General features: G+C 40.7%; 1 protein-coding gene and 1 pseudogene across 2 annotated transcripts in view; one reads left to right on the top strand and one right to left on the bottom strand.

Annotated features, from left to right (window-relative positions):
- The window catches only part of SOS1 (SOS Ras/Rac guanine nucleotide exchange factor 1), a 127,860-nt gene extending 102,906 nt beyond the window's left edge, over positions 1-24,954 (bottom strand). For both annotated transcript variants that reach the window (XM_068964664.1, XM_068964673.1), the window contains exon 1: positions 24,868-24,954. In XM_068964664.1, the coding sequence (XP_068820765.1) occupies positions 24,868-24,954 (87 nt within the window). The remainder of the gene's footprint in view (positions 1-24,867) is intronic.
- On the top strand, positions 120-24,754 carry LOC138090729 (ubiquitin-ribosomal protein eS31 fusion protein-like; annotated as a pseudogene).
- Positions 24,955-27,304: the final 2,350 nt, after the last annotated feature.

Below are 27,304 nucleotides of genomic sequence, written 5' to 3'. Positions count from 1 at the left end.
CACACAAGTTTTTGCTACAAGTGTTTACAAAACAAAAGGACAGAAAATGACCTCAATGGTTCTCAGTAAGGGACAAGTTAGCTTTCAGACCCGTCATTTGCAGTGGAACCATCGCCAAGATGCAGATTTTCATGAAGACCCTGACAAGGAAGTCCATCACTCCTGAAGTCAAACCCTCAGATGCGATAGAAAATGTAAAGGCCAAGATCCAAGATAAAAAAGGAATTCCTCCTGATCAGCAAAGACTGATCTTTGCTGGCAAGCAACTGGAAGATGGATGTACTTTGACTACAATGCAAAAGGAGTCCACTCTTTACCTTAATGTTTTAAACTTTGTGGTGGTGCTAAGAAAAGAAAAGGAAGAAGTCTCACATCACTCCCAAGAAAAACAAGTGTAAGTGAAAGAAGGTTTAAGCTGCCTGTTCTGAAATTCTATATCCTGGATGACAATGGCAGAATCAGTCACCTTCATCAGGAGTGCTCTACTGAGGAATGTGGCGCAGGAATTTTTATGGCAACCCACTTACACAGGCATTACTGTGGCAAATGTTGTCTGACCTATTGTTTCAACAAACCAGAAGGCAAGTATTGCATATTGGTTAATAAAAGACAGAGACACTAGTTCGATAAATTATAATACAACTAAATAGTAGTATGCAGCCACAGAAACTAAGGGGATAATCTTAACTGCTATGGTCTCCAAAATATATTTGTGTGTGTCGGGGTGGGGGTGGGGGGCAATGATAAGGGTACTAAAAAAAGGGTGTGCTCCGTAAAAGAAAGAAAACACACAGAGGAACACCACATACATGTATACACACACAAGCTAACCACAGAAAAATCTCTGCTTGTAAATTGTTTGCCCCTAGGTAGGCTGCAAGAACAGTAGAGCAGATGAATGAGATGGAAGATTTTCACTGTAGAGTCTTTTGAGCTTTAAATTTTGTGACTGTGTCCTAAAAGTTAAAATAAGTTTTATAAAGTGTTCAGTTTTTTAATTTAAAAAATGAAATAGGATACATTTCATATTTGTTATATTCAACACTGAAAAATATATTAACTGTCAAAAATGTAAATATGAAGAACATTTTAAAAAATTACCAAAGACTGAAATGAGTTTACAAAGTAATTATATTTTCAAGAATTTGCTGCTAGAGATTACTAAATTTTGATGAGTTTAATAGCAAACATGTAAGTGTACGAGGTAAAGTAGCAACAAAATTAAGAACACTTTAGTATACAATATAAAACAAGAATGTTATGCAAATTTGTTATTAATTGTTGAAATGCTTGTGTGTGTTAGTCATTCAGGCCCGTCCAGCTCTGTGCGACCCCATGGGCTGCAGCCCACCAGGCTCCTCTGTCCGTGGAACTCTCCAGGCAAGAGTACTAATCGTGCTTGTGCTCAGTCTCTAAGCTGTGTTCGACTCTTTGCAATCCCAGTGATTGTAGTCCTGCCAGGCTCCCTCTGTCCACGGATTTCTCCAGGCAAGAATATTGGAGTGGGTTGCTATTTCCTTCTCCAGGGGATCTTCCCAACCCAGGGATCAAACCCTGGTCTCCCACATTGCAGACAGATTCTTTACCGTCTGAGCCACCAGTTGAAATGTTAAGGTAGAAAAGACTTTTTAATGGAAGTTACCTTTTCAAAAGTATTTCAAACTTACAAACTCACTGCTATTCCTATAGTTTATTTGTTTGATGCTGAGGACACATTTTCCGACATATAAATGGAGATTAGGGGCGTTCCTGGTGGTCCAGGGGTTGAGAGTCCGCCTGCCAGTGGAGGGGACACGGGTTCAGAAGATCCCCCATGCTGTGAGGTAACTAAGCCCACGTGCCACAGCTATGAGTCAACACTTGAGAGCCCACAAGCTGCAACCACCGAGGCCACGTGCGACAGCTGCTGAAGCCTGGGCTCCACGAGAGAAGTCACCCCTGAGAAGCCCCAGCCCTGCAACTGGAGAAGCCACCACTCCCTGCAAACAGAGAAAGTCTGCATGCAGTGAGACCCACTGCAGCCAAAAATAAACAAAGAATAAAAGATTAAATCTCAAGAATCTCAGAAAGTCTACTTAAATTATAAAATCAAAGTTCTAAAGTAGAACTTTGAATTCCAGAAGATGAGAACAGGAAATCCTGTGGTTTTTGAAGGAAGAAAGAAAGGAAAGCAGAAGAAAGGAGGAAGGAATAAGAGCATATTACTTCCCTTTCTCATATACAAAGTGACCTCAGTCAGAATTTTCAACTATGAAAACGTCATCTTTGATATCAGTGTCTCACCTTCCTCTCTCTATTCCTTGTTATGCAGTCCCACATACGTCAGTGCAACACCTCCCCATAAAGCCTTGCCCCCCTCCAAAATATACTACATGTACTTAACCCACTGTTCCAGCTGCCACCCACTAAGACTCTCAATCTCTCATGAATAGGTGTGATTTCAGTTTACAAACAGTGAGAAAAGCACTCTAAATAAACTAAATAACATGTAGCTTAAATCTTCCTGAGGTACAGCCGACCATATGACAACTTGAGGGTTTATCCATGTGTAATGTAAGAGCTGGCTTTCCATATCCCCAGTTCCTTTGCATCCGAAGACTCAACCAACCACCAACAATACTGCACTGTAGTATTTACTACTGAAAAGTATTCATGTATAAGCGGACCCATGCAGTTCAAACCCATGTTATTCAAGGGTCAGTTGCATTTGTGATTTTTCTAAGAGTATACTTGCTAATTTAAATGAAAGTACAATTCTCAGAATTTCAGAGACTACAACTTTAAAAAATGTAAATATTTAATAAATACTGAAGTAGCCTTTATCTATTTAGGAGTACTTCTTGCCCTAGCCTTATCTCCCCAAAGTTCTGTTATATATGTGTATATATCTAGAACATAGTTAATTCAACCATTTATCCAATGATTTAAAAGGTTTACACATTTGTGTTACATCATTTTTTTGAAGAGACTATGTTCTTTAAATGGGATCTATTTTTGGAATTGTTTTACCATTCACTGTATTATGGGCTTCCTAGGTGGCACAATGGTAAGAATACGCCTGCCAGTGTAGGAGATGCAGGTTCAATCTCTGGTTGGAAAGAACCCCTGAAGAAGGAAATGGCAATCCACTACAGTATTCTTTCCTAGAATATTCCATGAATAGAGGAGCCTGGTGGCTTACACTCCATGAGGTCACAAAGAGACACAAATGAGCATGCACAATCACTGTATTATAAATACTTGGACGGAAAAATCTTAGTTACCATTTTACTACCCTATGAAGTCAATCGCAAGATTTTGCATACAGAAGCTCCTCTGGGATTAACTCTAGTAACTGGGCTCTCTAGGAACAGAGTAACAAGAGGCTTGAAATTACCTTTGACTTCTTAAATCAACTGAAGTGAAGTGATGTGAAAGTCACTCAGTTGTGTCCGACTCTTTGCAACCCCATGGACTATACAGTCCATGGAATTCTCCAGGACAGAATACTGGAGTGGGTAGCCTTTCCCTTCTCCAGGGGATCTTCCCAACACACAGATCAAACCCAGGTCTCCCGCATTACAGGCAGATTCTTTACCAGCTACTTTTTATTTAAGAATTTTATTTTTATTTATTTTTTTATTTTTTTCCTTTAAGCTAGGAACTGATGATTACACAACAGACAACTCAGTTTAAATTCTGTGGTTTGGTTAGTGGTTTAGTCACTAAGTTGTGTCCGACTCTTTGCGACCACATGGACTATAGCTTCCAAGGCTCCTCTGTCCATGGGATTCTCCAGGCAAGAATACTGGAATGGGTTGCCATTTCCTTCTCCATATTTAAGAATTTTAAAAACCAAATATTAGAATACAATTTAAACCAAGTACAAATTATCTGTATTATGAAGTCAAGAGGGCCTTAGGAAGCATTACTACAAACAAAGCTAATGGAGGTGAGGGAATTCCAGCTGAGCTATTTAAAATCTGAAAAAATGATGCTGTTAATGTGCTGCACTTGGTATGTCAGCAAACTGGGAAAATTCAGCAGTGTCACAGGACTAGAAAAGGTCCATTTTCATTCCAATTGTAAAGAAGGGACAAGACCAAAGAATCTTCAAACTACTGTACAACTGCTTACCTCACATGCTAGCAAGGGTACGCTCAAAATCCTTCAAGCTAAGCTTCAACAGTATGTGAACCAAGAACTTCCAGATATATAAACTGGGTTTAGAAAAGGCAGACACATCAGAGATCAAATTGCCAACAATTGATCATAATTGATCAATTGTTGGATCATAAAGAAAGCAAGGGAATTCCAGAAAAACATCTACTTCTGCTTCATTGACTATGCTAAAGCCTTTGACTGTGTGGATTACAACAAACTGTGGAAAATTCTTCAAGAGAAGGGAATACCAGACCATCTTAACCATCTCCTGAGAAACATGTATGTTGGTCAAGAAGCAACACTTAGAACCTTACATGGAACAACTGACTGGTTCAAAATTGGGAAAGAAGTATGACATGGCTGTATATTGTCACCCTGTTTATTTAACTTATATGCAGCATGTATCATGCAAAATGCTGTGCTGGATGAATCACAAGCTGGAATGAAGATTGCCAGGAGAAACATCAACAACCTCAGATATGCAGATAATACCACTCTAATGGCAGAAAGTGAAGAGGAATGAAAGAGCCTCAGGATCAGGGTGAAAGAGGACAGTGAAAAAGATGGCTTGAAACTCAACATTCAAAAAACTAAGATCATGGCAACTGGGCCCATCACTTCCTGGCAATTAGAAGAGGAAAAAGTGTAAACAGTGACAGATTTTATTTTCTTGAGCTCTAAAACCACTGCTGACAGTGACTGCAGTCATGAAACTAAAAGACGCTTGCTCCTTGGAAGGAAACTATAACAAACCTAGGCAACATATTAAAAAGCAAAGACATCACTTTGCCAATAAAGGTCCATACAGTCAAAGCTATAGTTTTTCCAGTAGTCATATTCATTTATGAGAGTTGGACCATAAAGAAATCTGAGCAGCAAAGAATTAATGCTTTTGAACTATCGTGCTGGAGAAGACTCTTGAGAGTCCCCTGGACTGTAAGGAGATCAAACCAGTCAAGCTCAAAGGAAATCAATCCTGAATATTCATTGGGAGGACCGATGCTGAAGTTGAAGCTCCAATACTTTGGCCACCTGATGGAGAGGGCCAACTCATTGGAAAAGATGCTGATGCTGGGAAAGAATGAAGGCCAAAGGAGAAGAGGGCAACAGAGGATGAGATGGTTAGATAACAGTAAAGGATAAGGAAGCCTCACAAACTGCAGTCCATGCGGTCGCAAAGAATCAAACATGACTTTAGCAACTGAACAACAACAAAACAAACTGTTTTTCATAGAAAGAAGAAAACTTGATTTCACATAGCACAATGGACAAATCTCAGGATATAAATCTGAATCTTACTCTATTACTGCTATGTCACACGGGCGATTTTTACAAATTGCTGTAAGAGTGCACCAGTACAGAGCCAAGCTGTACAGACTGAGAGGGGTTTTCTTATTATTTGTTTGGTTGTTTTTTAGCTCCTGAAGCTCAAGGAAATCTCTGTCAAAACACTGTGGAAAAACAAGTTAAGTCAAAGAGACTCCAGTGATTATACACACCAAGGAATACTTTATTTGAAACAAACAATAGCTTTGGAAAGTCATTCAACAAACATACTAATATAGCCTTCAACAATCAAAAACAAAACCAAATAAAAACAAACAACAAAACAGCAAGCCCTGGGAAATGGGAAGAATCTACTTTTAATAGTTACATTATACTATTCAAACGCCCAGTTTAAGAAAAAAAAAAAAAAAAAAACATAGCATACAAAACAAAAACAAACCAAGACAGAATGGCACATTGAAAGGAACAAAATTAACTGAAAGAAACCAGCTAAAGAAGCCCAGACATCAGACTAACTAGATAAAAACTTTAAAACTGACTTGAATATGCTCAAAATGCTTTTTTTTTTTTTTAAGTAAACAGAGCGTAAGGGACCAGCAGGATAACAAGCAGACCAAAACATGCATTGTGGGAATCTCAGAAGGGGAAGAGAGAGAAAGGGACAGAAAGAATTCGTAAAGAAACGATGGCTGAAAATACTCCCAAAATCGATGAAAGACATTAATCTACAAATTCAAAAAGTTCAACAGAATCTACATAGGATAAATTCCAGGATACCTGCACCAAGGCACATTATACACCAACTGTCTAAAAACAAAAACAAAACCATTCAAGCAGCAGGAGAAGCAACTCTTCCCATACTGTTCAGGTCAGTCGCTCAGTCGTGTCCCACTCTTTGCGACCCCATGGACTGCAGCACGCAGGCTTCCTTGTCCATCACCAACTCCTGGAGCCTACTCAAACTCATGTCCATCAAGTCTGTGATAACATCCAACCATCTCATCCTCTGTCGCCCCCTTCCCCTCCTGCCTTCAATCTTTACCAGCAACAGGTTCTTTTCCAATGAGTCAGTTCTTCACATCAGGTGGCCAAAGTATTGGAGTTTCAGCTCCAGCATCCGTCCTTCCAATGAACACCCAGGACTGATCTCCTTTAGGATGGACTGGTTGGATCTCCTTGCAGTCCAAGGGACTCCCAAGAGTCTTCTCCAACACAACCGTTCAAAAGGATCAATTCTTCAGTGCTCAGCTTTCTTTATAGCCCAACTCTCCATACATGACTACTCTACATACATCCATACATGACTACTGAAAAAACCATAGCTTTGACTAGATGGACCTTTGTTGGTAAAGTAAAGTCTCTGGTTTTTAATAAGCTGTCTAGGTTGGTCATAGCTTTTCTTCCAAGGAGTAAGCATCTTTTAATTTCATGGCTGCAGTCACCATCTGCAATGATTTTGGAGACCAAAAAAATAAAGTCTGTCACTGTTTCCATTGTTTCCCCATCTACTTGCCATTAAGTGACAGGACTGGATGCCATGATCTTAGTTTTCTGAATGCTGAGTTTTAAGCCAGCTTTCTAACTTTCCTCTTTCACTTTCATCAAGAAACACTTTAGCTCTTCTTCACTTTCTGCCATAAGGGTGGTGTTATCTGCATATCTGAGGTTATTGATATTTCTCCTGGCAATCTTGATTCCAGCTTGTGCCTCCTCCAGCCCACCATTTCACATGATGTACTCTGCATAGAAATTAAATAAGTAGGATGAGAATATGCAGCCTTGATGTACTCCATGGAACCAGTCTGTTATTCCATGTCCAGTTCTAACTGTTGCTTCCTGACCTGCATACAGATTTCTCAGGAGGCAGGTCAGGTGGTCTGGTATTCCCATCTCTTTGAGAATTCGCCACAGTTTGTTGTGATCCACACAGTCAAAGGCTTTGGCGTAGTCAATAAAGCAAAAGTAGATGTTTTTCTGGAACTCTCTTGCTTTTTTGATGATCTATCGATGTTGGCAATTTGATCTCTGGTTCCTCTGCCTTTTCTAAATCCAGCTTGAACATCTGGAAGTTTATGGTTCATGTACTGTTGAAGCCTGGCTTGGAGAACTTTAAGCATTACTTTGCTATAGTGTGAGATGAGTGCAATTGTGCAGTAGTTTGAAACTCACCAGGACTTCCCTGGTGGCTCAGAGGGTAAAGCATCTGCCTGCAATGTGGGAGACCTGGGTTCGATCCCTGGGTTGGTAAGATCCCCTGGAGAAGGAAATGGCAACCCACTCCAGTATTCTTGCCTGGAGAATCCCATGGACAGAGAAGCCTGGTAGTCTACAGTCCATGGGGTTGCAAAGAGTTGGACACGACTGAGCGACTTCACTCACTTTTGAGCATTCTTTGGCACTGCCTTTCTTTGGGACTGGAATGAAAACTGATCTTTTCCAGTCCTGTGGCCACAGCTGAGTTTTCCAAATTTGCTGGCATGCTGAGTGCAGGACTTTCACAGCATCATCTCTTAAGATTTGAAATAGTTCAACTGGAATTCCCCTCCTGTACAAGGAGTCCTTAATAAGGTCAGCAACTTATTTCTTACTAGAAACCATGGATGCCCAAATACAGTAGGATGCACATTTAACTGCTGAAAGAAAAAAATTATCAACCAAGAATTTTGCATCTGACAAAACTGTCCTTCAAAATTAGGTATAATTTAAGATGTTGTCAGATAAACAGAAGTTGAGGGAGTTCAATATCATAAGACCTGCCCTACAAGAAATGCTAAAGATAGTCCTTCAAGTTGAAATGAAAGGACACTAAACAGCAACTCAAAGTCATATGATGAAATAAAGGTCTCTAGTATAGGTAAATACACCTGCAAATACAAAAATGGGTATTACTATATACTACTATATATATATTTGGTTTCTAACTCCATTTTGTATTTCCTATGGAATCTCAAAGACAAATGAATAAAAAAAATAATTATAAATCCATGATACTGGATACACAATGTATAAAGATATAATTTGTGACAACAACAGTATAAGGAGGTAAGACTCAGCTGTATAGGAGCAGAGCTTTTATATGCTATTGAAGCTAAGTTCATATCAGTGCAAACTAAATTGTTATAAATTTAGGGAGTTAAATGTAATTCACAAGGATTTACCACAAAGAAAATTTCTAAAAAAATACACACAAAAGGAAATCAAAATGGTTCACTATAATAAAATGGGGGTGGGGGAGAAGAAGAAACCAGTATGTAATGGAGGAAATGAGCAACAAAAAAGGTACAAAATTTCACAACAACACAGAAGCAAAATGATGGCAGAGGTCCTTCCTCATCAGTCATTTTTGCTGTTGTTCAGTTGCTAATTCGTGTCTGACTCAGAGACCCCATAGCCTGTCGGGCTCTTCTCACTACTTTAAATTTAATTGGGTTAAACTTTCCAATCAAAGCCAGAGATTGGCAGGACTGATTTAAAAACATGATTAAAGTATACACTGACTATAGTGACTCAATTTATACATAAAACTATAGTTTCAAAATGAAAAGATAGAAAAAGATATTCCCTGAAAACAGAAAGAGTGTTAGTGTGGCTATTCTAATATCAGGAAAAAATAGGCATTAGGTCAAAAACTGTTACAAGAGACAAAGATGGACACTGTATGTTGAAAAAAGGGTCATCAAGAAGATAAAACAATTACAAAGCATATGTTAACATATACACACTGCTGCTGCTGCTAAGTCGCTTCAGTCGTGTCCTACTCTGTGCGACCCCATAGACGGCAGCCCACCAGGCTCCCCCGTCCCTGGGATTCTCCAGGCAAGAACACTGGAGTGGGTTGCCATTTCCTTCTCCAATGGATGAAAGTGAAAAGCGAAAGTGAAGTTGCTCAGTCGTGTCCGACTCTTACCGACCCCATGGGCTGCAGCCCACCAGGCCTCCTCCATCCATGGGATTTTCCAGGCAAGAGTACTGGAGTGGGGTGCCATACTTTATATAAAATAGATAACTAATGAGAACCTACTGTATAGCACTCAGAACTATACTCAAAAACTCGTAATAACCTATAAGGGAAAAGAATCTGAAAAAGAACATGTATGTGTGTGAGCTTTTTCACTCTCATCAAGAGGCTCTTAATTCTACTTCATTTTCTGCCATTAGAGTGGTATCATCAGCATATCTGAGGTTGCTGATATTTCTCCTGGCAATCTTGATTCCAGCTTGTGATTCATCCAGTCCATCATTTTGCATGATGTACTCTGCATAGAAGTTAAACAAACAGGGTGACAACACACAGGCATGTCATATTCCTTTCCCAATTTTGAACCAGTCAGTTGTTCCATGTAAGGTTCTAAGTGTTGCTTCTTGATCAGCATACAGGTTTCTCAAGAGACAGGCAAGGTGGTCCGGTATTACTCTCTCTTTAAGAATCTTCCCCAGTTTGTTGTTTGTCCATATAGTCAAAGGCTTTAGCACAGTCAACAAAGCAGATGTTTCTCTGGAAATCTTTAGCTTTCTCTATGAGCCAATGAATGTTGGCAATTTGAACTCTGGTTCCTATGCCTTTTCTACACCCAGCTTGAACATCTGGAAGCTCTCAGTTAATGTACTGCTGAAGCCTAGCTTGAAGGATTTTGAGCATACTCTTCCTAGCATGTGAAATGAGTGCAACTGTACAGTAGTTTGAACATTCTTTGGCATTGCCCTTCTTTGGGATTGGAATGAAAACTGATCCCATGGACTATAGTCTGCCAGGCTCCTCTGTCCATGGAATTCTCCAGGCAAGAATACTGGAGTGGGCTGCTATCCCCCTCTCCATGGGATCTTCCTGACCCAGGGATGGAACCTGGGTCTCCTGCATTGTAGGCAGATTCTTTACTGTCTGAGCCACCAGGGAAGCCATATGTACTCACACACACATACACACACAGTAAAACTATTTTTATTTGCAGATGACAATCCTATATATAGAAAAATTCCAAAGACTCCACAAGAAAGATACCAGAGCTAGTAAATTAATTCAGCAAAGTTGCAGAAGAAAACCAACACACAAAAAGCAGTGGGGTTTCAAGATAAACCGAACTTCATTAAAGTTTAAAGTTTTTGTGCAAAGGACATTATCAAGAAACTGAAAAGTAGATTTTTGGTTGTATTCGAATGAAAGAAAATATTTACAAGTCATATCGCCAATAAAGAACTAACATCAAGAATATTACGATGCCCTAAAATTTAACAACAAAAACTCAAACCATATAGGTTTTAAAAATGGCAATGGATTTGAACAGACATTTGCCAAAGAAAATATACAAGTGGCCAACAAGCACATGAAAAGATGGCCAATATTATTAGTCATTAGGGAAAACACAAGACATAATACAAAGAGGTATTATTTCACATAAACTAAGATAGTAATTAAAAAAAAAAACAGAAAATAACAAGTGCAAGAGGATATGGGAAAATTGGAACCTTTGTGCACTGCTAGTAGGAATGTAAAAATGGTGTGACTGCTGTGGAAAGCAGTATGATAATTCCTCAAAGAGTTAAACACAGTTAAACATATAAACCAACTGTTTAACATATAAATGTTAAATAAGTTAAATATATAAACCAAATGACCCAGCGATTCCCCTTCTAGGTGTACACCCAAAAGAATTGAAAACAGGAACTCAAACAAATACTTGTATACCAATGTTCACTGCAGCATTCCTTACAGTAGCCTAAAGACAGAAACAACTCAAGTGTCCATCAACAGATGAATGAATAAACTAAAAGTGGTATATATACAAAATGGAGTATTATTCAGCCTTAAAAAGGAATTAAATTCTGATACATGCTACACCATGGATGAATCTTTTAAAGACATTGTGTTAACTAAAATAAATCAGACACAAAAGGACAAATATTATATGACTCAACTTACATTAAATACCTCAAACAGCCAAATTCATAAAGACAGAAAGTAGATTAGAGGTTATGGGGGCTGAGGGAGGAGGAAGTTAGGAGTTATTGCTTAATACGTACAGAGTTTCTGTTTGAGGTGATGAAAAGTTTTGGAAATAGACAGTGGTGACAGTTGCACAATCTTGTGAATGTAGCTGCTGGCACTGAATTATACACTTCAGTTCAGTTCAGTCGCTCAGTAGTGTCCGACTCTTTGCGACCCCATGAATTGCAGCACGCCAGGCCTCCCTGTCCATCACCAACTCCTGGAGTTCACTCAAACTCACATCCATCGAGTCAGTGATGGCATCCAGCCATCTCATCCTCTGTTGTCCCCTTTTCCTCCTGCCCCCAATCCCTCCCAGCATCAGAGTCTTTTCCAATGAATCAACTCTTCACATGAGGAGGCCAGAGTACTGGAGTTTCAGCTTCAGCATCATTCCTTCCGAAGAACACCCAGGACTGATCTCCTCTAAAATGGACTGGTTGGATCTCCTTGCAGTCTAGACTACTTAGAAATGGTTAAAATGGATAATTTTGTGTTATATATATGGATATATGTAAAATATATTCTACCACAATAAGAAAAAAGTTATTAATTATATGTAAAGAAACCAGAATCCTATCAGTCCTTAAAACAGCTGTGAATGCAATTAGCAGTAAGTGCATTCCATTACAAACTACTGGGCCATACACAGAAATCAATTCACTTGAAAATGGTTTAGACTGTAATAAAATAGAGGATGGGATTTGTCTATATAAAAAGGAAAAATTTTGTTTCAGGAATTATAAAAGAATAACCAGAATTTAAGTCAGCTTATTACAAAAAGTCTCTGTTAATTTAAAACTTTTTTTTTTAATTCCAAGACTTGTTTTATTTTTAAAATTAAAAATTTTTTAATTTATATTTTTATTTTTAACTCTGAATCAAACTTTCCATAAAGTAGAATCAGAGTGCTTTAACACATATGGGAAGATAACAGAGTTTTTTTTAATCACCAGATACAAGTTTCATAAAAGCAACAACTGAGGTTTTAGTTTTCAATTGTCCAGAATGTCTCTCATATAATATTCAACAAATCTGGTGAATAAAACCAAACAGTCAAAATCAGCTTCCCTCACAGCTCAGTCAATAAAGAATCTGCCTGTAATGCAGGAGACCCGGGTTAGATTCCTGGGTCAGGAAGATCCCCTGGAGAAGGAAATGGCAATCCATTCCAATATTCTTGCCTGGAAAATCCCATGGACAGAGGAGCCTGGCGGGCTACAGTCCATGGGATGGCAAGAGTTGGATATGATTTAGTGTCTAAACCACCACCACCAGTCAAAATCAGTAGGAAAGCAGCATTAAGGAAACTCTTTTCAAAATCATCTTCCCATTATAAATTTAAAATATCTATCTTAAAAATAACATCTGAGTAATTCAGGGTCCATAAAACTAAAACTTTAAATTACTTCTTTTCTCTGGTATATGCTTCCATCCCCAATTCCAACAGGTGATTTCCAGAATCTGACTTTATGTGTAACTTCTTTTACTGATTTGTGCTTGTCTACCTGAAGTAGCCCAGCATAGAAAGCAAAGTCCACAAGCACTCATCTTCATAACTGGATGGTTGGCCTATTCAAGGTACTCCTGAAGTGCCTGAAGGACTCCTGATTCACTAGTTCATATTATAGGTATCATTTGCATGTTTTCTTTCATCTTCATTGCTTTGTTTGTCATTTGGTACATTAAGGTTGAATATGAAATCAACTTGAATAGGAAATGCAAACTTTATTTGATAACTACTAAAGCAAATCATAGGTTTCCCCGGTGGCTCAGAGGTAAGAATTCGCCTGTCAATGCAGAAGATGAGGGTTTGATCCCTGGGTCAGGAAGATCCCTTGAAAGAGGAAATGGCAACACAGACCAGTATTCTCACCTGGGAAATCCCATGGATAGAGAAGCATGGCGGGCTACTGTCCACAGAGTTGCAAAAGAATCAGATACAACTTAGCAACTAAACAACAACAAAGCAAACTGTGTACTATTAATGACAATTGAGTTACGACTTTTGGAACTCAGCCTAAGGTATCTTAAAAAAAAAGCAAAAGCATAAGGAGCTTAGGGGGGACAAATTACCACTTTAAGTGGGGGGAATACTGTAATTCACCTGTCCTGAATCAGGCAATTTATAGCCACAGAGATGACCATGGCTGGCTACAAGAATCAGCCTCTCAGATCTCTGACTCTAGGGAAAAATAACTGACTCTGGGCCCCAGCTGCTGCACTCTGAAATCCATCACTTTGCACGGAGGCCGTGCTTCTCACTGGCTGCTCCCAGTAAAGAGCACCATGGGCATACACTAAGATGGCCCTGATCTTGGAAGATGAGGAATTTCTGTGATAGGCAACTTCTGCTCAAGAACTTCTGAGATCTCGGTTAAATTTCCTTAGAACTACGACTTTCACCCAAAGTTCCTTCCTTCCTTACCTTTCTCCTTCACTTGGAGTCAGACTTGTATCAGCCTGGTGACTCTCCTTGGCTCCTTCCTCATTTTCTCTCACAAGCACTTCTTCTAATAAACTTCTTGCATGCTTAACCCCATCCTGGCATCTGCTTCTTCCTTGAAGCATTATATATTTTTTTTAATTTAGCCATTTAAAAAATTATTTCTAAAGCATCATGTTTGCTTCCCTATTTGCTAAAAGAGGATACACCAAACATGACAATTCCAATGCCTTTGCCTGCTAAAAATCTCAACTAAGACATACCTAGCTCATTAGTAAGTACATTCTTAAAGGGACAAGATCAGGGCTGCATACAATTCAACATGTGTGCTGAGCACCTGCTATACATGAGAAGCATGCTAAGCACTGGAGGGAATACAAAGGTGCCTTGGTTCCTATCTTGCTCTCACATAGCTCCCGATATAGAGGAGGAGAGAGGCCACATATACAAACTTAAAAGGGCACATTTTCATTAAGTACCAAAATTGACACATAAAGTACTAAAGAAATTAATGGTGGTGGTTTAGTCACTAAGTCGTGTCCGACTCTTGTGACCCCATGGACTATAGCCTTCCAGGTTCTTCTGTCCACGGGATTCTCCAGGCAAGAATACTGGAGTGGGTTGCCATTTCCTTCTCCAATCTACTAAAGAAATTAATATATTCATTCTACTTAGGGGATGGAAGTGTAGTAGAAAGCCTTTGTAGAGGAGACAGCATTTGAAACATACACTGAAAGAATCTTCAGGTTGTACCTGCCTATAATTAATAAGGACAGTCCAATAAAGATGCCTTCCATGCTTACATACTTGGCTACCCTCAATGTGTAAACTCCTCCCATCACAATTCTCTCACACCGCGTTACTCCCAGAATACCGATGGTTTCTTAGTTCCCCTCCAAAGGTGCTCCTCCTCCCAGTATTCCCCCTTTCATCACTATTGCCACTAAGACTCCTAAGCCAGAATCCTGGGAATCAACTTTGAATCCTCTCTCACTACCCCATCGTTCAACCACCAATCTACTTCTAAAGCTAAAATCTGTCCACTTTTCTTTACCCCACAGCTACTGCTCTAGTCAAGAACACCACTATCCCTTCCATGAATTGCGGCAAAAGTCCCCTAACCTGCCTTCTTGCCTACAGTTCTACAGTCATTTAATCCATGCTCCACAGAGCAGAGATCCTTTAAAATTCATATCTAATTATTAATACCTGGCTTAAAACTCTTCAATAGTTCCTCACTGCTCACAAGATAAAATGCAATAATTTCATTCACAAGAGCTGACCCCACATTTCAGACTGAATAGACTCCAGCTACTCAGAATTCCTAAGATGCTGAGCTCCTCTAGGATTCCAGCGACTCTTTGCAACACCAACCCTTGGAAGACATATCCTCCTCATCCTCACCTGGTCAACTCTCACTTCCACTAAAATGTTACTTCCTTCACTCCCAAACATAAGGATACTAGAATACTCTCCTAGCTTCCTATTGCCATCCCAAGATCATTTCTTCTCAGCCTTTTCCTTTATGATCTATGCCATCTTTCCATTAACTATTACCTTTAAGATGGAGAAGGAAATGGCAACTCACTCCAGTATTCTTGCCTGGAGAATCCCATGGACAGAAGAGCCTGGCGGGCTACAGTCCATGGCGTTGCAAGAGTCGGAGACGACTGAGCAACTAAACCACCACCACCATCACCTTTAAAATCATTACTGTTTTATGCAGCAGTATAGTTTTGTCAAATGCAAGTGTATGCAGAACCCCAATAAGTAAAACAGCTAAGTTTCTCAGTCTAACACAAAGGGTTTCAAAGCCTTCTTCATCTCGCCTCCTTCTCCCCTAAGACAGTTGTTCCCTAAAATCTAAGGTGCAGGACAATCAAACACCACTGTTCTGTATCACGCTGCCTACTCAAAGGAAGCAACACAGTACAGTGGAAAGAGTTGTGTTTGAAGCTAAACAGACTTAAGTTCAAATCTTGGTTCTATTACAAGATTTTTGAGCAATTTGCCTCTCTGAGGATCCATTTCCTCAGCTATAAAACTCAGCTGTAAAAATTACTACCTTGAAAAGTCAATGGGTAGAACAGAGATAAATATGTAAAGTACCAAGCATAGTGCCTAGAACACTAGCACAAAGCAGAAACTAAAAAAAAAAAAAAAAAACCACACACATCTGCTACGGCTTATCCAGGAATGCAGGTTAGCATTCAAAGTCAATCAATGTGATTTACCATAATATTTACAGAATAAAGGAGGAAAAGCTTACGATTATTTTAAAAGACACAGAAAAACAATTTGACAAAATTCAATATCCACTTATAACTTCAGAAAATCCCCGAACTCTCAGAAAACTGAAAGTGGAAGGGGAGAACCTCAATCTGATAAAAAGCATCAATGGAAACTAACAGCTAACATCACATACTTTTCCCTTAAGATGGCAAGGATGACCACTTTCACTACTTTGATTTAACACTGTAATGGAAGTCCTAGTCAATAAAATAAGAAAAAGAAAGAAAATATCAGACTATCTCTATTTGCAGATGACATAACTATGTAGAAAATTCTACGGAGGGGCTTTCCTGGCGGTTCAGGGTTAAGACTCCATGTTTCCAATGCAGTGGTGTCTTGGATCCCTGGTCAGGGAACTAAGATCCCACATGCTCCAGGCAGTGGCCAAAATAATCAAAATTCTATGAAATCTGCAAAACAACAATGAGCAAGGTCAAAGGTTACAGGATCAATATACAAAAATCAGCTACATGTTTCTGTTTAATTCGGATATATGATCTTTATTAAACAACTTTTTGAGTTTCATAATGCCTTTCTTTTTCATGCATTTTTAGCATTCCAAAGGACTCACTGATGCTTATTTAAGGACTTCCAATTGATAACAATATAAAATTTCTGAAATTCCCTCTCTCTTTTCCCTTAGAAGTCTCTCCCTTTCATCTCCCATTTGGACTAAATTCTCTCTAGGCCTGAGCACATCTGTCACCCTGCAATTCCACTTTATTGCTCTCCAAATTTTCACCTATTGTTTATATACCCATTAGCAAATAACTGGAAAATAAAAAATTTTAAAACAATTTACAATAACATCAAAAAACAAAACATTTTAGATTAAACCTAACCGAAGACATGTAAGACTTCTACACTCAAAGTGTTTCTGAGAGAAATTTAAAACTAAATAAATGGAGACATATACTACATTCATGGATCCAAAGACTTGCTATAGTTAAGATGCCAATTCTATCCCGTTATCTACAGATTAAATGAAATTACAATTAAAATCTCACCAAGATCTTTTAGTAGAAATTGACAGGATGGTTCAAAATTTGTACTGAAATAAAAAATCTAGCAACAATTAAAATAATTATTTTGAAATAAGGAGGACTTGTACCACCTAACTCTAAGACTTACTATAAATCTAGTCATCAATAGTGTGGTGCTGGGGGAAAGATACACAAAGTCATCAATGGACTACAACAGTCTAAAATATATACGTGTTTACTTTATATATTACACATTTAAATATATATTTACATAAATATCTAACATGTATTCATTCAATTTTCACAGAAACAACACAATCCAACAGGGAGAGGAAAGTCTCTTCAACAAATAGTTCTGAAATAACTAGATATGAGCATAAAAAATAAATCTCAATTCCTACCTTATATCATATACAATTAATTTGAAATGGATCACAGGCCATGTAAAAGCTAAAACCATAAAGCTTTTAGAAAATAGCCTTGGGACCGTGTGTTCATGACTTGGTGGCAGGCAAGGGGTTCTGCGACAGAGCACAGCAACCTTAAAAGAAAAAACCTGATAAATTCGACTCCATCAATATTAGAAACTTCTGTTTATCAAAAAACACCATTAGGAAAATGGATAGACAAGCCACAGACCAGAAGAAAATATTCATGAAACATATATCTGATAAAGGACAGTTAACCACGATATACAAAGAACTCTTACAACTCAATACTATAAAGAAAAACAACCCAGTTTTTTAAATGGGCCAAAGATTCACACAGATACTACACAAAAGAAGACACACGAATAACCTATAAGAACATGAGTGCTCAATATCATTAGCCACCAGGATAATGCAAATTAAAGCCACGATGAGATACCACTACACACCCATAGAAATTACTAAAATTAAAGACTAATGACATCAAATACTGGCAAGAACGTAGAGCAATTGCAACTCTCATACACTGTTGGTGGGAACATGAAATGGTACAACCATTTTGAGAAAAGGTCTGGAAGTTTCTTATAAACCTAACAGACATTTACTCTATGAGCCATTTCTCCTGGTATTTACCCAAGAGAAATGAAAACATTTCTACAACACGAGCTATAAGTAAGAACATTCATGGCAGCTTTATTCTCAACAGCCCCAAACTGGAAACCTCCCAGGTATCCATCCATTTAATAAACTTTGACATATTCATATGACAGGAAAAAAAAAAAAAGACTGAATTCTTCATTAAACACAACCTCAAAAGCCTCACCAAAAATATATATTGTACAATTCTATTTATATGGTATCTACGACAGATAAGATTCATCTCTTGTGATAAAAGATCTGAAGAGCAGCTGCTTCTGGAGGCTGGGGGCAGGAACTGACTGAGAAAGCACGTGAGGAAAATTTCAGGAGTGCTGGTAATGTTCCATATCCTGGTAGAGGCTTGGGTTGTATTCATTTGCCAAAACTCATTAAACTGTACAATTAACATTTGTGTATTTCTCTGTACATAAATTTTATCTGAAAAATAAAAAGAACTGTAAACAAAGAGTGAACTCCAAGTTAATGATATGCAAGCTGAAGTGTTTAAGGGTCAAGTGTACTGATGTCCACAACTTACTTTGAAATCCTTCAAAATGTTAAGATGGATTGGTGGATGGATAGGCATGTGATAAAGCAAACAGTAAAATACTTGTAAATTACAGAATCCAGGTGGGTATATGAGTATTTACTGTGCAACTCTGAACTTTTTTGTATATCTGAAATTTTTCATAATAAAGTTTTGGATACAAAACTTGATTACAAGACAAATAAATATATTCTAAAATGAAGGGCAAACTTTTTTTATTCCATCTATAGCTGTATTTTAAAAATGTACTATAGGGAGTAGCTGCCACTTATTATTTGGTTGGAGCATTGTCACTGCTGTGATGTCTGGACCTCTCTGCCACTGCCTTCTTCCTCTCTGCTACAACACACATCATAATCCTTGTGGAATCCATCCTCATCCATGCATGCAACACACCAGTCCAGACCCCCTGTCTCATCTTCCTCATTTCTAGAATCTTAAAACTCCAAAATGTAATTATCAATATCTCTAATCATAATTCCTTATCTGCTCCCCTTACCCTCCTCTTACAACTCATTGAGATTTCTCATCCATGGAGCTCTCATTTACACCTCCATTATCTCTCTTATAGCTTAACTTTCAATCTTCTGAAATATCCCTTATTCTCTTCATCTCTACTGCAGCCACAAGCAACCAACAATCCTTCTCTACCCCTTTACCTGAACTGATGGGTGCTGCAGGAAGAAACTCTCACAACCAGCAGGCCAACGAATGCTCTTCAAACCTACAATGCTCTCCACACTCCACACTGCTCAGCAATCCTTTCTAATTCACTGGTTGGCTCCTTCTCCCAACTCCACAGCAGCAATTCCAAAACTTAAGCTCCTTACTCATTTCTCTTTCCTCGCTCTACGTAAAGGATCTTGTCTTTCATCGTGAACATTGAGGCTAGCTAGCATGACTCCCTGCTCCTCAACCTACAAACCCATTTTATCTCACCCCCTCCCACCTCAGAAGAAAGGATATCACTCCTGCCAGAGGTAGCGTATCATCATTAATACTGTTTTAAAATGCAGACTCTGTAACCAAGTTATCTTTTCCAAACCTCAGTTTTCTCTCTTACAAAACAGACACAATAATAGTATCCTGTGAGAATTAGGGAACACATGAGGCACTTAAAACAGTGCTTGACAAATAATTTGAGGCAAATACTAGTATCTTCACTATCATTCTCCATCAGTTACTTCCTCAAAGCATCCTAACATAACAAGTTTCCATCACCTTCAAATAAAAAACAAGTGTTTTCCGCAACCTGAATCCCCTTCCTGTCACAGAAGAATCTTTTCCCTTCATTCACAAGATTGAAGGGGGAAAAAAAAAATCTGAAAAAAAAAAAAAAATATATATATATATATATATATATTCTTGCTACTCGTTTTTCATGTTTTTTTAATCTTTTTTTTGTTTGTTTTTCTATTTTCTATTCTCACACATAAACTGCCGGACATAAGTACCTGAAGTACTTATAAGACATAAGCAGTTAGATTATCTAACTACTATTTTTCAGGTACTTTATTTGACTTTTCTATAGCCTGACACAGTTAATGACACTTTCCTTGAAACTCATACATTCTCAGCTTCTCGGACACTAGGGTCTTATTCTTTCTACCTGACTCTTGCCTTCTTAATCTCCTTCACTCACTCCTTTCCCTTTGCTCCTCCCTACACTCTATCGTTCATTTTATTCCTCCAGTTCTGATGCCAGCCATTCTTACTTCTAATCATTTTCAGTGGGTGGCCTCATTCACTTTTTTAAAAACACCTTCTTTGAGGTACAATTAACACACAATAAATTGCAAATATCTGAGCTGTATAACGCGTTAAATTTTAATACGCTCCTGAGGTGGCTCACTGGTAAAGAATCTGCCTTCCAATGCAGAAGTCGCAGGAGACACAGGTTTGACCCCTGGGTCGGGAAATCTGCTGCAGGAAGAAATAGCAACCCACTTCAGTGGTCTTTGCTTGGAAAAGTTCATGGACAGAGAAGCCTGGCAGGCTACAGTCCACTGGGTCAAAAAGAGTTAGACGACTGAGCACACACAAGAATGCATGCATATGCTCCTGAAACTATTAGTACAATCAAAAAAACAAATGAACATAAATGCCTCTCCCCAAAACAACTCCTGACTTGTTTTCCGTCACTGTAGATGCATCTTTCTATAATTTTACAGTATATACTATGGTGTTTTGGGCAGTACGGGGTGTTACCAGCTTAATTATTTTGAGCAACGTTGTCTCATGTATCAATAGTTCATTCCTTCTTACTGCTGAGAAGTACTCCAGTGTATGGCTATATCACCATTTGTTATACATTCACCTGCTGATAGACATCTGGATTATTTCCAGTTTTTTGCTGAACAGAACTGCCATGAGCATTGTTGTATAACTCCTGAATGGATAGCTTCGTCTATCTCATGGCCCCACCCGCACATCTAGAAGACCCAAATCTGTTCACCAGATACCAACAAACAACTGCCAATCCTACAAGTCCACCTGGATAACCAGAAGGGACTTTAACAAGTTCAAAACTCATTTTATAATGCTACTCCTTCCACCCCAACAGGTACTCCTCCTACATTCTCTATCCTGACTAAAGGCACTCAAACCAGAAACTTAAGAGTCCTCCTAAGCTTACCACTTACCCCAATCACTATGAGTTACTAGATCCTGTCAATTCTGCCTTTTAAACATCTCTCAACTATAGAATATCCATCTCTACACTTTCATCCTAATTCAAATGCTCCCAATTCAAATATATATCATCTCCTGGCTGGACTATTAAACTAGCTTTCTAACTTTTCTCCTTATCTTCAGTCTCATTCTTCTGCAATCCATTTTCTATTCTATGGCCAAAGTGGATTTTCTCAAATCGAAATCTGATGTTATTCCATTTAAGGTTCCTCAATGACATCTATCCCCTCAAAGTAAAAATCATTCTCCTTAGCTCAACATTAAAAAATTCTCTATAAACTACTTTTCCCTCCAAACTCACCCTCTGCCACTTCTCATCATGTTAGAACTTAGTCATTTCTGGATAATGTCAATTCCCTTTTAATCCTTACTGCTGAGGGCAATACTTGGTCTGCAGTAGGCACGACAGACTCATGCAATAGATAAGATCGGACTTTAACAGGTGGGATCCATTGAGACCTTCTGGGAATTTTCAAGAAAAGAGGTAGTCCTGTCTGGCTGAAGCATAAAGTATATGAAAGACTGGGATAGGCAATCCATTCAGAAAAGCAGGATGAAGCCAGATCACTGATCAACATTAAGTCTATTTGAAAGAATACACACTTCATTCTACGCCCTCAAAAGACATCGATGGTTCTGAACAAATGTGTGACATATTCAAAAGCGTCCTCTAACTTCTGAAATCTGAAAAATAGTAAAGGAGAGGTGGGGGCAGTGAACTCAGTTAAAAGGCTATAGCAGTAGCCTGGGAAAGGGGACCCAAGTGTAGTTGGAGTAGGAGGGAATTGATTAAATGAACATGTCAAGGAAAATGAACCTACAGGCTCTTCCTGGGTGTGGACAGTAAGAAATGACATCAAAGTCTTGAGCCAGTCAAATGAAATAATACAGCTATGAAGAGAAAAAAAAATTTTAAATAGTAAGTGGAAGGGACGGAGCTGATGGTTTTCCTTGGCTATTCCCTACCCATTCATTGAAATTTAAGTGCCAACTAGGTGTCAGACATTGTATACATGGAGGATGAAAGGAGGGTAAAATACCATCCCCATTCCCAAGGACCATCCAATCTAATTGGGGTGGTGAATTTAAATAGGAAAAAAATAGGAATTGTTAAGTGCCTGGTTAGGGTGCTAAAAGAACAGTCAGACTAAAAGACTATCCAATTCGGGCCTGAGGATCTGAGAAAAGATCTGAGGTCCAGTGAGCCCAGAGGATGAGCAGTGTTATGCCAGGCCAAATGCAGTCCAGGTGAAGAAAAGAGCATATCCAAAGAGCCCCAGGCTAGATAACACAAGTTGATGCATCTGCAAATTACAACAAGCCTAAAGGAAGATACGGAGGGATCCACATGAAATATCTAACTTGTCTTTGGTGGCTTAAAATCATCTTTAGTGGATATCTTAAGTGGGAATTGGAAGAAATCTCACACATCAACTAGATTGAGTACATTTTCACCCCCTCCCATCACTTCTACTGCCATGCAAGGGTATCTCTGCTTAAAGTCAAAGCAGGGTTATGTAAATAAGCAAAGAGGGCTGGTGGGGGCTGTGGTAAATCAGAGACAGATGCGCAGCCATTTACTCAGCTCCAGCAGCTTACTGCCCTGCTTGAAGGCTGGCCCACTGTGGAGAGATCTTCCCATTCTCCAAGAAAAGTTCAAGATTCAGATTTTATGTAGTAACACCCATTTAAAAATAGTGGCAATTACATTAGAAACAAAAAACCACTATGCCAGCCAAACAAAATGTTTCTGTGGACAGATTTCAGCAAGGGCCACCAGTGTGGCAGAGGTAGGCCTGGTCTGCTAACTCCTATGATGTTCATCTCACTGCTTCATAGGACCCTCAACTGATAGGGTTTCATGGTGATTCCCCTGGGATAGGAGTTGCTTGCCTCCAAGCAAAAGAGTCCCAAACTGATAGTGTTTTACGAGTTCTTTTATATATTTTCAATAATTTTTCTGTCTCCTCCCCACCCCACACCCACCTTGGTCAGGATACCTGCTTCTGGAATCACTGAGACTTCCCATTCCCCATCTACTACAAGCTAAGATGGCAAGCTTGCAGGTAAAGCGAAAGTAAACAGGGTGAGAGCCTGACAGGATTTCTAAAGAATAAAGTACGTAAGGCATATGGCACACCTTTATTTTTCTTAGAGAACACTATCAGAGATGTCTGAGACTAATCAGACATCTGAACAAAAAAGTCAGTAAGTTACACGTGAAATATACCAGCAAATTCTGCTAACAAACCAAATAGCTTCCACTCTGAGATACCAAGAGAGGGAGAACGGGACAAAAGGGAAAGTAAAAGTTGCTGGCCTCTGAGAAATATCAAACACCTTTTTAAAAGCATGAATGTTTAGGAGAAAAGGGTACCCTATAACCTCAAATCTGAGTGAAGAGCAAAATTAATTTTTAACCAGATACCATGAAATATTTTTTGAGAAATGACGATTTAGATACCTATTAAGAGAGTAAAGCTACCCCTGTATTTATAAGGTTAAAAGAAAACAAAAATACTCTGACAGCCTTTATTAATATATTCATTCAGACATCAGTTGCTGATGTTTTAATGTATTTATTAAGTCACAACATTGCTTTAGAAGCTTTGAAAATGTAACATTTCGTAATTATACTAAAACGTGTAAAAGTACAGATCATGGGGTATATAACTTTAGATAACAATGTGGCAAGCTCGAAGAAACAGAACTGCTAAAATTTCTAATCAACAAACCGAATGACAGGACCAAGGTTTTGAGAGAAAGAGACGTGGGAGTGGGGGTAGGGGGAGGTGGGGAGGGGGAGAGGGGGAAAGAAAGGGAGGGAGGGAGGAAGCAAGAAAGAAAGAAGGAAAGAAAACAGTGGCATGTGCACCCGCCCCTGTAAATCGGAGGAATAGGGGAATGAAGAGCGATTACGAAGGGCGAGCAAAGCACGCCATCCATGTTCCTGCTGGCAGGCGAGCTCCGCAATTACTTAGGGCAAGCGTTACGGCCAGAGCATTCTTGAACCCACTAGGACGAGCATACAGGACACCTAAAACCGGAGGCTGACAGCAGCTCCGAGAGAGCACAGAGAAGGCGGAGAAGCGGCCTGCTTTGACCTCCAGTGAAAACTGAGGCTCCTCCAACTCTCGTCTCTGAATCAGGGGCAGGGCAAGCTCTCAGCGGTTGGATTCTTCGGACAAACTCTCCCTGGCTCCCTGCGGCCTCAGGGAGAGCTCCCACACGCCACACGGGGTGACTGTCAACACCGAGAGCCAACGAGTGCGGGGGAACCTCTCCGAGTGTGCCGTCCCTTCTGGGAGGCGGTGAGACCGGGAAGAAAGACGGCCCCGCGCGCCCCGCCTCCCCAGCCCTTCCCCGACCCGGGCCCGGTGCTCTCGCCCAGGCTGCAGCCGGGGAGCCGGGTCTCGTGCGCTCCTCACCTTTTTCAGCGCAGGCACCAGCAGCCCCCGCCACTTGGGCGCGTTCTCCTCGCTGAAAAACTCGTACGGCAGCTGCTGCGCCTGCATGGTGCCCCCGGGGCGCCTCCGGGCGGGGAGAGGGGCGGCGGCGGCCGGGCCAGGGAGCCGCGAGAGGGTGAGCTCGCAGCGCGGAACAGGGCCGCGGTCCCACCGGACGGCCCGGCCCCCTTGGGGCGCCGAGCGGCCGGGCTAGCCCCGGAGAGGGGGCTGGGGGGCGAGGCCCGCGCCCGGCCACCTACCCGACACAGGCACCAGCCGCGGAAAGCGAACGCAGCCCGGAGGCGGCGGCGGCGGCATCCCGCACCACCGCCCCGGGGCCGGGCCCCCCACCCCTCCCCGGCCCGCCGGCGCCGCCCCGGGTTGCCCTCCGCCGCGGTCGCCGCCCGCCCGCCCGCCGGGACTGCGCTCCCGAGCCCGGCCTGGCCCCGCGGCGGAGCGGGCGGCTGGGGGAGGGCTGTGGAGGGACGCTCCGGCCGCGGCGCCCGCTCCCCGCGGCGGGGACCCCGAAACGCTGGCGACCCGGGGCGGGGCGGAGCTGGGCGCGGGGTCTAGCGGGGGAGGGGAAAGGCCCGAGGTCGTCGTTGCGGAATCTGGCTGCCCTGAGATGCCGCCGCCGACGCCGGTGTAGCGCTCGAGCTTCCTACTAGCGAACTGAACCTGCTCGCTACTGAGCATGCGCCACCGGGCAGGGCCGGTTCGCTCCGGGTTTTCCGGCTCCCCAACGAAGGAGGAGGGAAAGCGCCAACGAGCGAGGCGCCGGACTGTGGCTGCGCCCCCGAGGGCTGCAGGGGGAGGAGCGACAGGGCCCGGAGCAGTCGAACCCCTAGCCGAGTGGGGCCTGCGGGGTGGGGCGTGAGCTACGGTGAAGCTGCCCCATTGTGTAGTTGGACCGGGAGGGATCCCACCCCTCTCTTCGAGTCCCCGGGCCTTTCGTTTCGGAAAGGGGTGTGTATTTGTGTACTTTGTTCCCGAACATGAAGATAAGGACTGGCCAGAGCATGCAATGTATAGTAAACACACTGGACAAAAGATAGGTGCCTTTCTCACGAAACCTACGTCTTAATATTTCTCGGGTAATAGAAGTAATCGCGGTGTTTCCAGTCGTTCTTTCCACATCACCAAGAATAAAATGTATACGTGTAATTGATCTTGTTTTGTGTTTTTAAATTCAACATGCTCATCTTTCAAACCCATTTCAAATATGAACTCCAATAACCACTTACCTCCAGTGGAAACTGACACCTCTCCTGCAGCTCCCAGATCCCAGAACACCTTACTCAGGCCCCTCTAAGGGCATTTGGTTTATCGTGTTTTGTATCACTACAAGCCTCTTTCAACTAGATAACGAACTCCTGGAAGGCATGGGGCTTTACACAGAATAGGCACTTAATGTTTGTGGAATGCTGAAAGAGCATTATCTATAAACGGTTCCTCCATCCCACAAATGCAGGTGTTTGCTTTTAACAGTAGCACTGCGTGGCTGGCGCTGCATGGTTTACCACTAGCACTTTTTTAGCATAATCTCATTTAATCCTCATAGCAATCCTATTGTTTTTGCTTCACTAGGCTAAGTTTAATTTGATATTGTACCCTATTTCAGAGAATGATAACCAGAATCACAGAGATGAGGAACGTTTAAGCAGTGGTTCTTTATCTCTACCAAACCTCTTCGAGAATCTCATAAGTCTTGAGTCTTTTCCTTTTAAAATGTATACATGATTTACATTTAAACATTCTCCACACTTTCAAAGTGTTCAGAATGACATTTTGAAAATCACCCGTAAGACTACTGGGTAAGAAGAGGTAAAGTACCCATAGCTGAGAGAGGGTTTAGGGGCAGGAGAAAGGGTTTGGAGAAAAACATGACAGCCATTTAAAAATCCCCAATAATATAGGGAAAAAACCCCAAACATGACATGTCATATGGTTTTGTGTGATTCTAAACGAATGAATTAAGATCAAGCCCCTGCCATAAATTATTCCTTGGCTTCCTACTGCTCTTAGAATACTTTTCAAACTTCTTACCATGACCCACAAAACCTGCATCTGGCTCGTTTACACCCTCAACCTTTCCTCACCGTTCTCAGCGTTGGCTCACCACATTCCAGTCACTCTGGCCTGCTGTCTATTCCTAGAAAACACCACCTCCTTCCTGCCTTAGGGGCTCTGCTTTTCCCTCAGCCTGTAACTAACTGTTCCCTCATTCTCCTCCTAACTCTTCACTTGACCGGTTATAAACGTCATCACCTCCAAAAGGCCTTCTGTGATCACACTAAGTAGTTCCCACCTACATTTTCTCCTATAAGTCTTGGCTTATTTATTAATATTTCTTCACTAGTATAAATTCTGGCCTTTAGTTATTTTTTCGGTGTTGGTCTCCCCCTCTCCCCGTCTGAAA

The sequence above is a fragment of the Capricornis sumatraensis genome, chromosome 1 (genome assembly GCF_032405125.1).
Source record: "Capricornis sumatraensis isolate serow.1 chromosome 1, serow.2, whole genome shotgun sequence".
Classification (NCBI taxonomy): Eukaryota; Metazoa; Chordata; class Mammalia; order Artiodactyla; family Bovidae; genus Capricornis; species Capricornis sumatraensis.
Note: the sequence above shows the minus strand (reverse complement) of the source record. Positions and strands in the feature narration are given on the sequence as shown.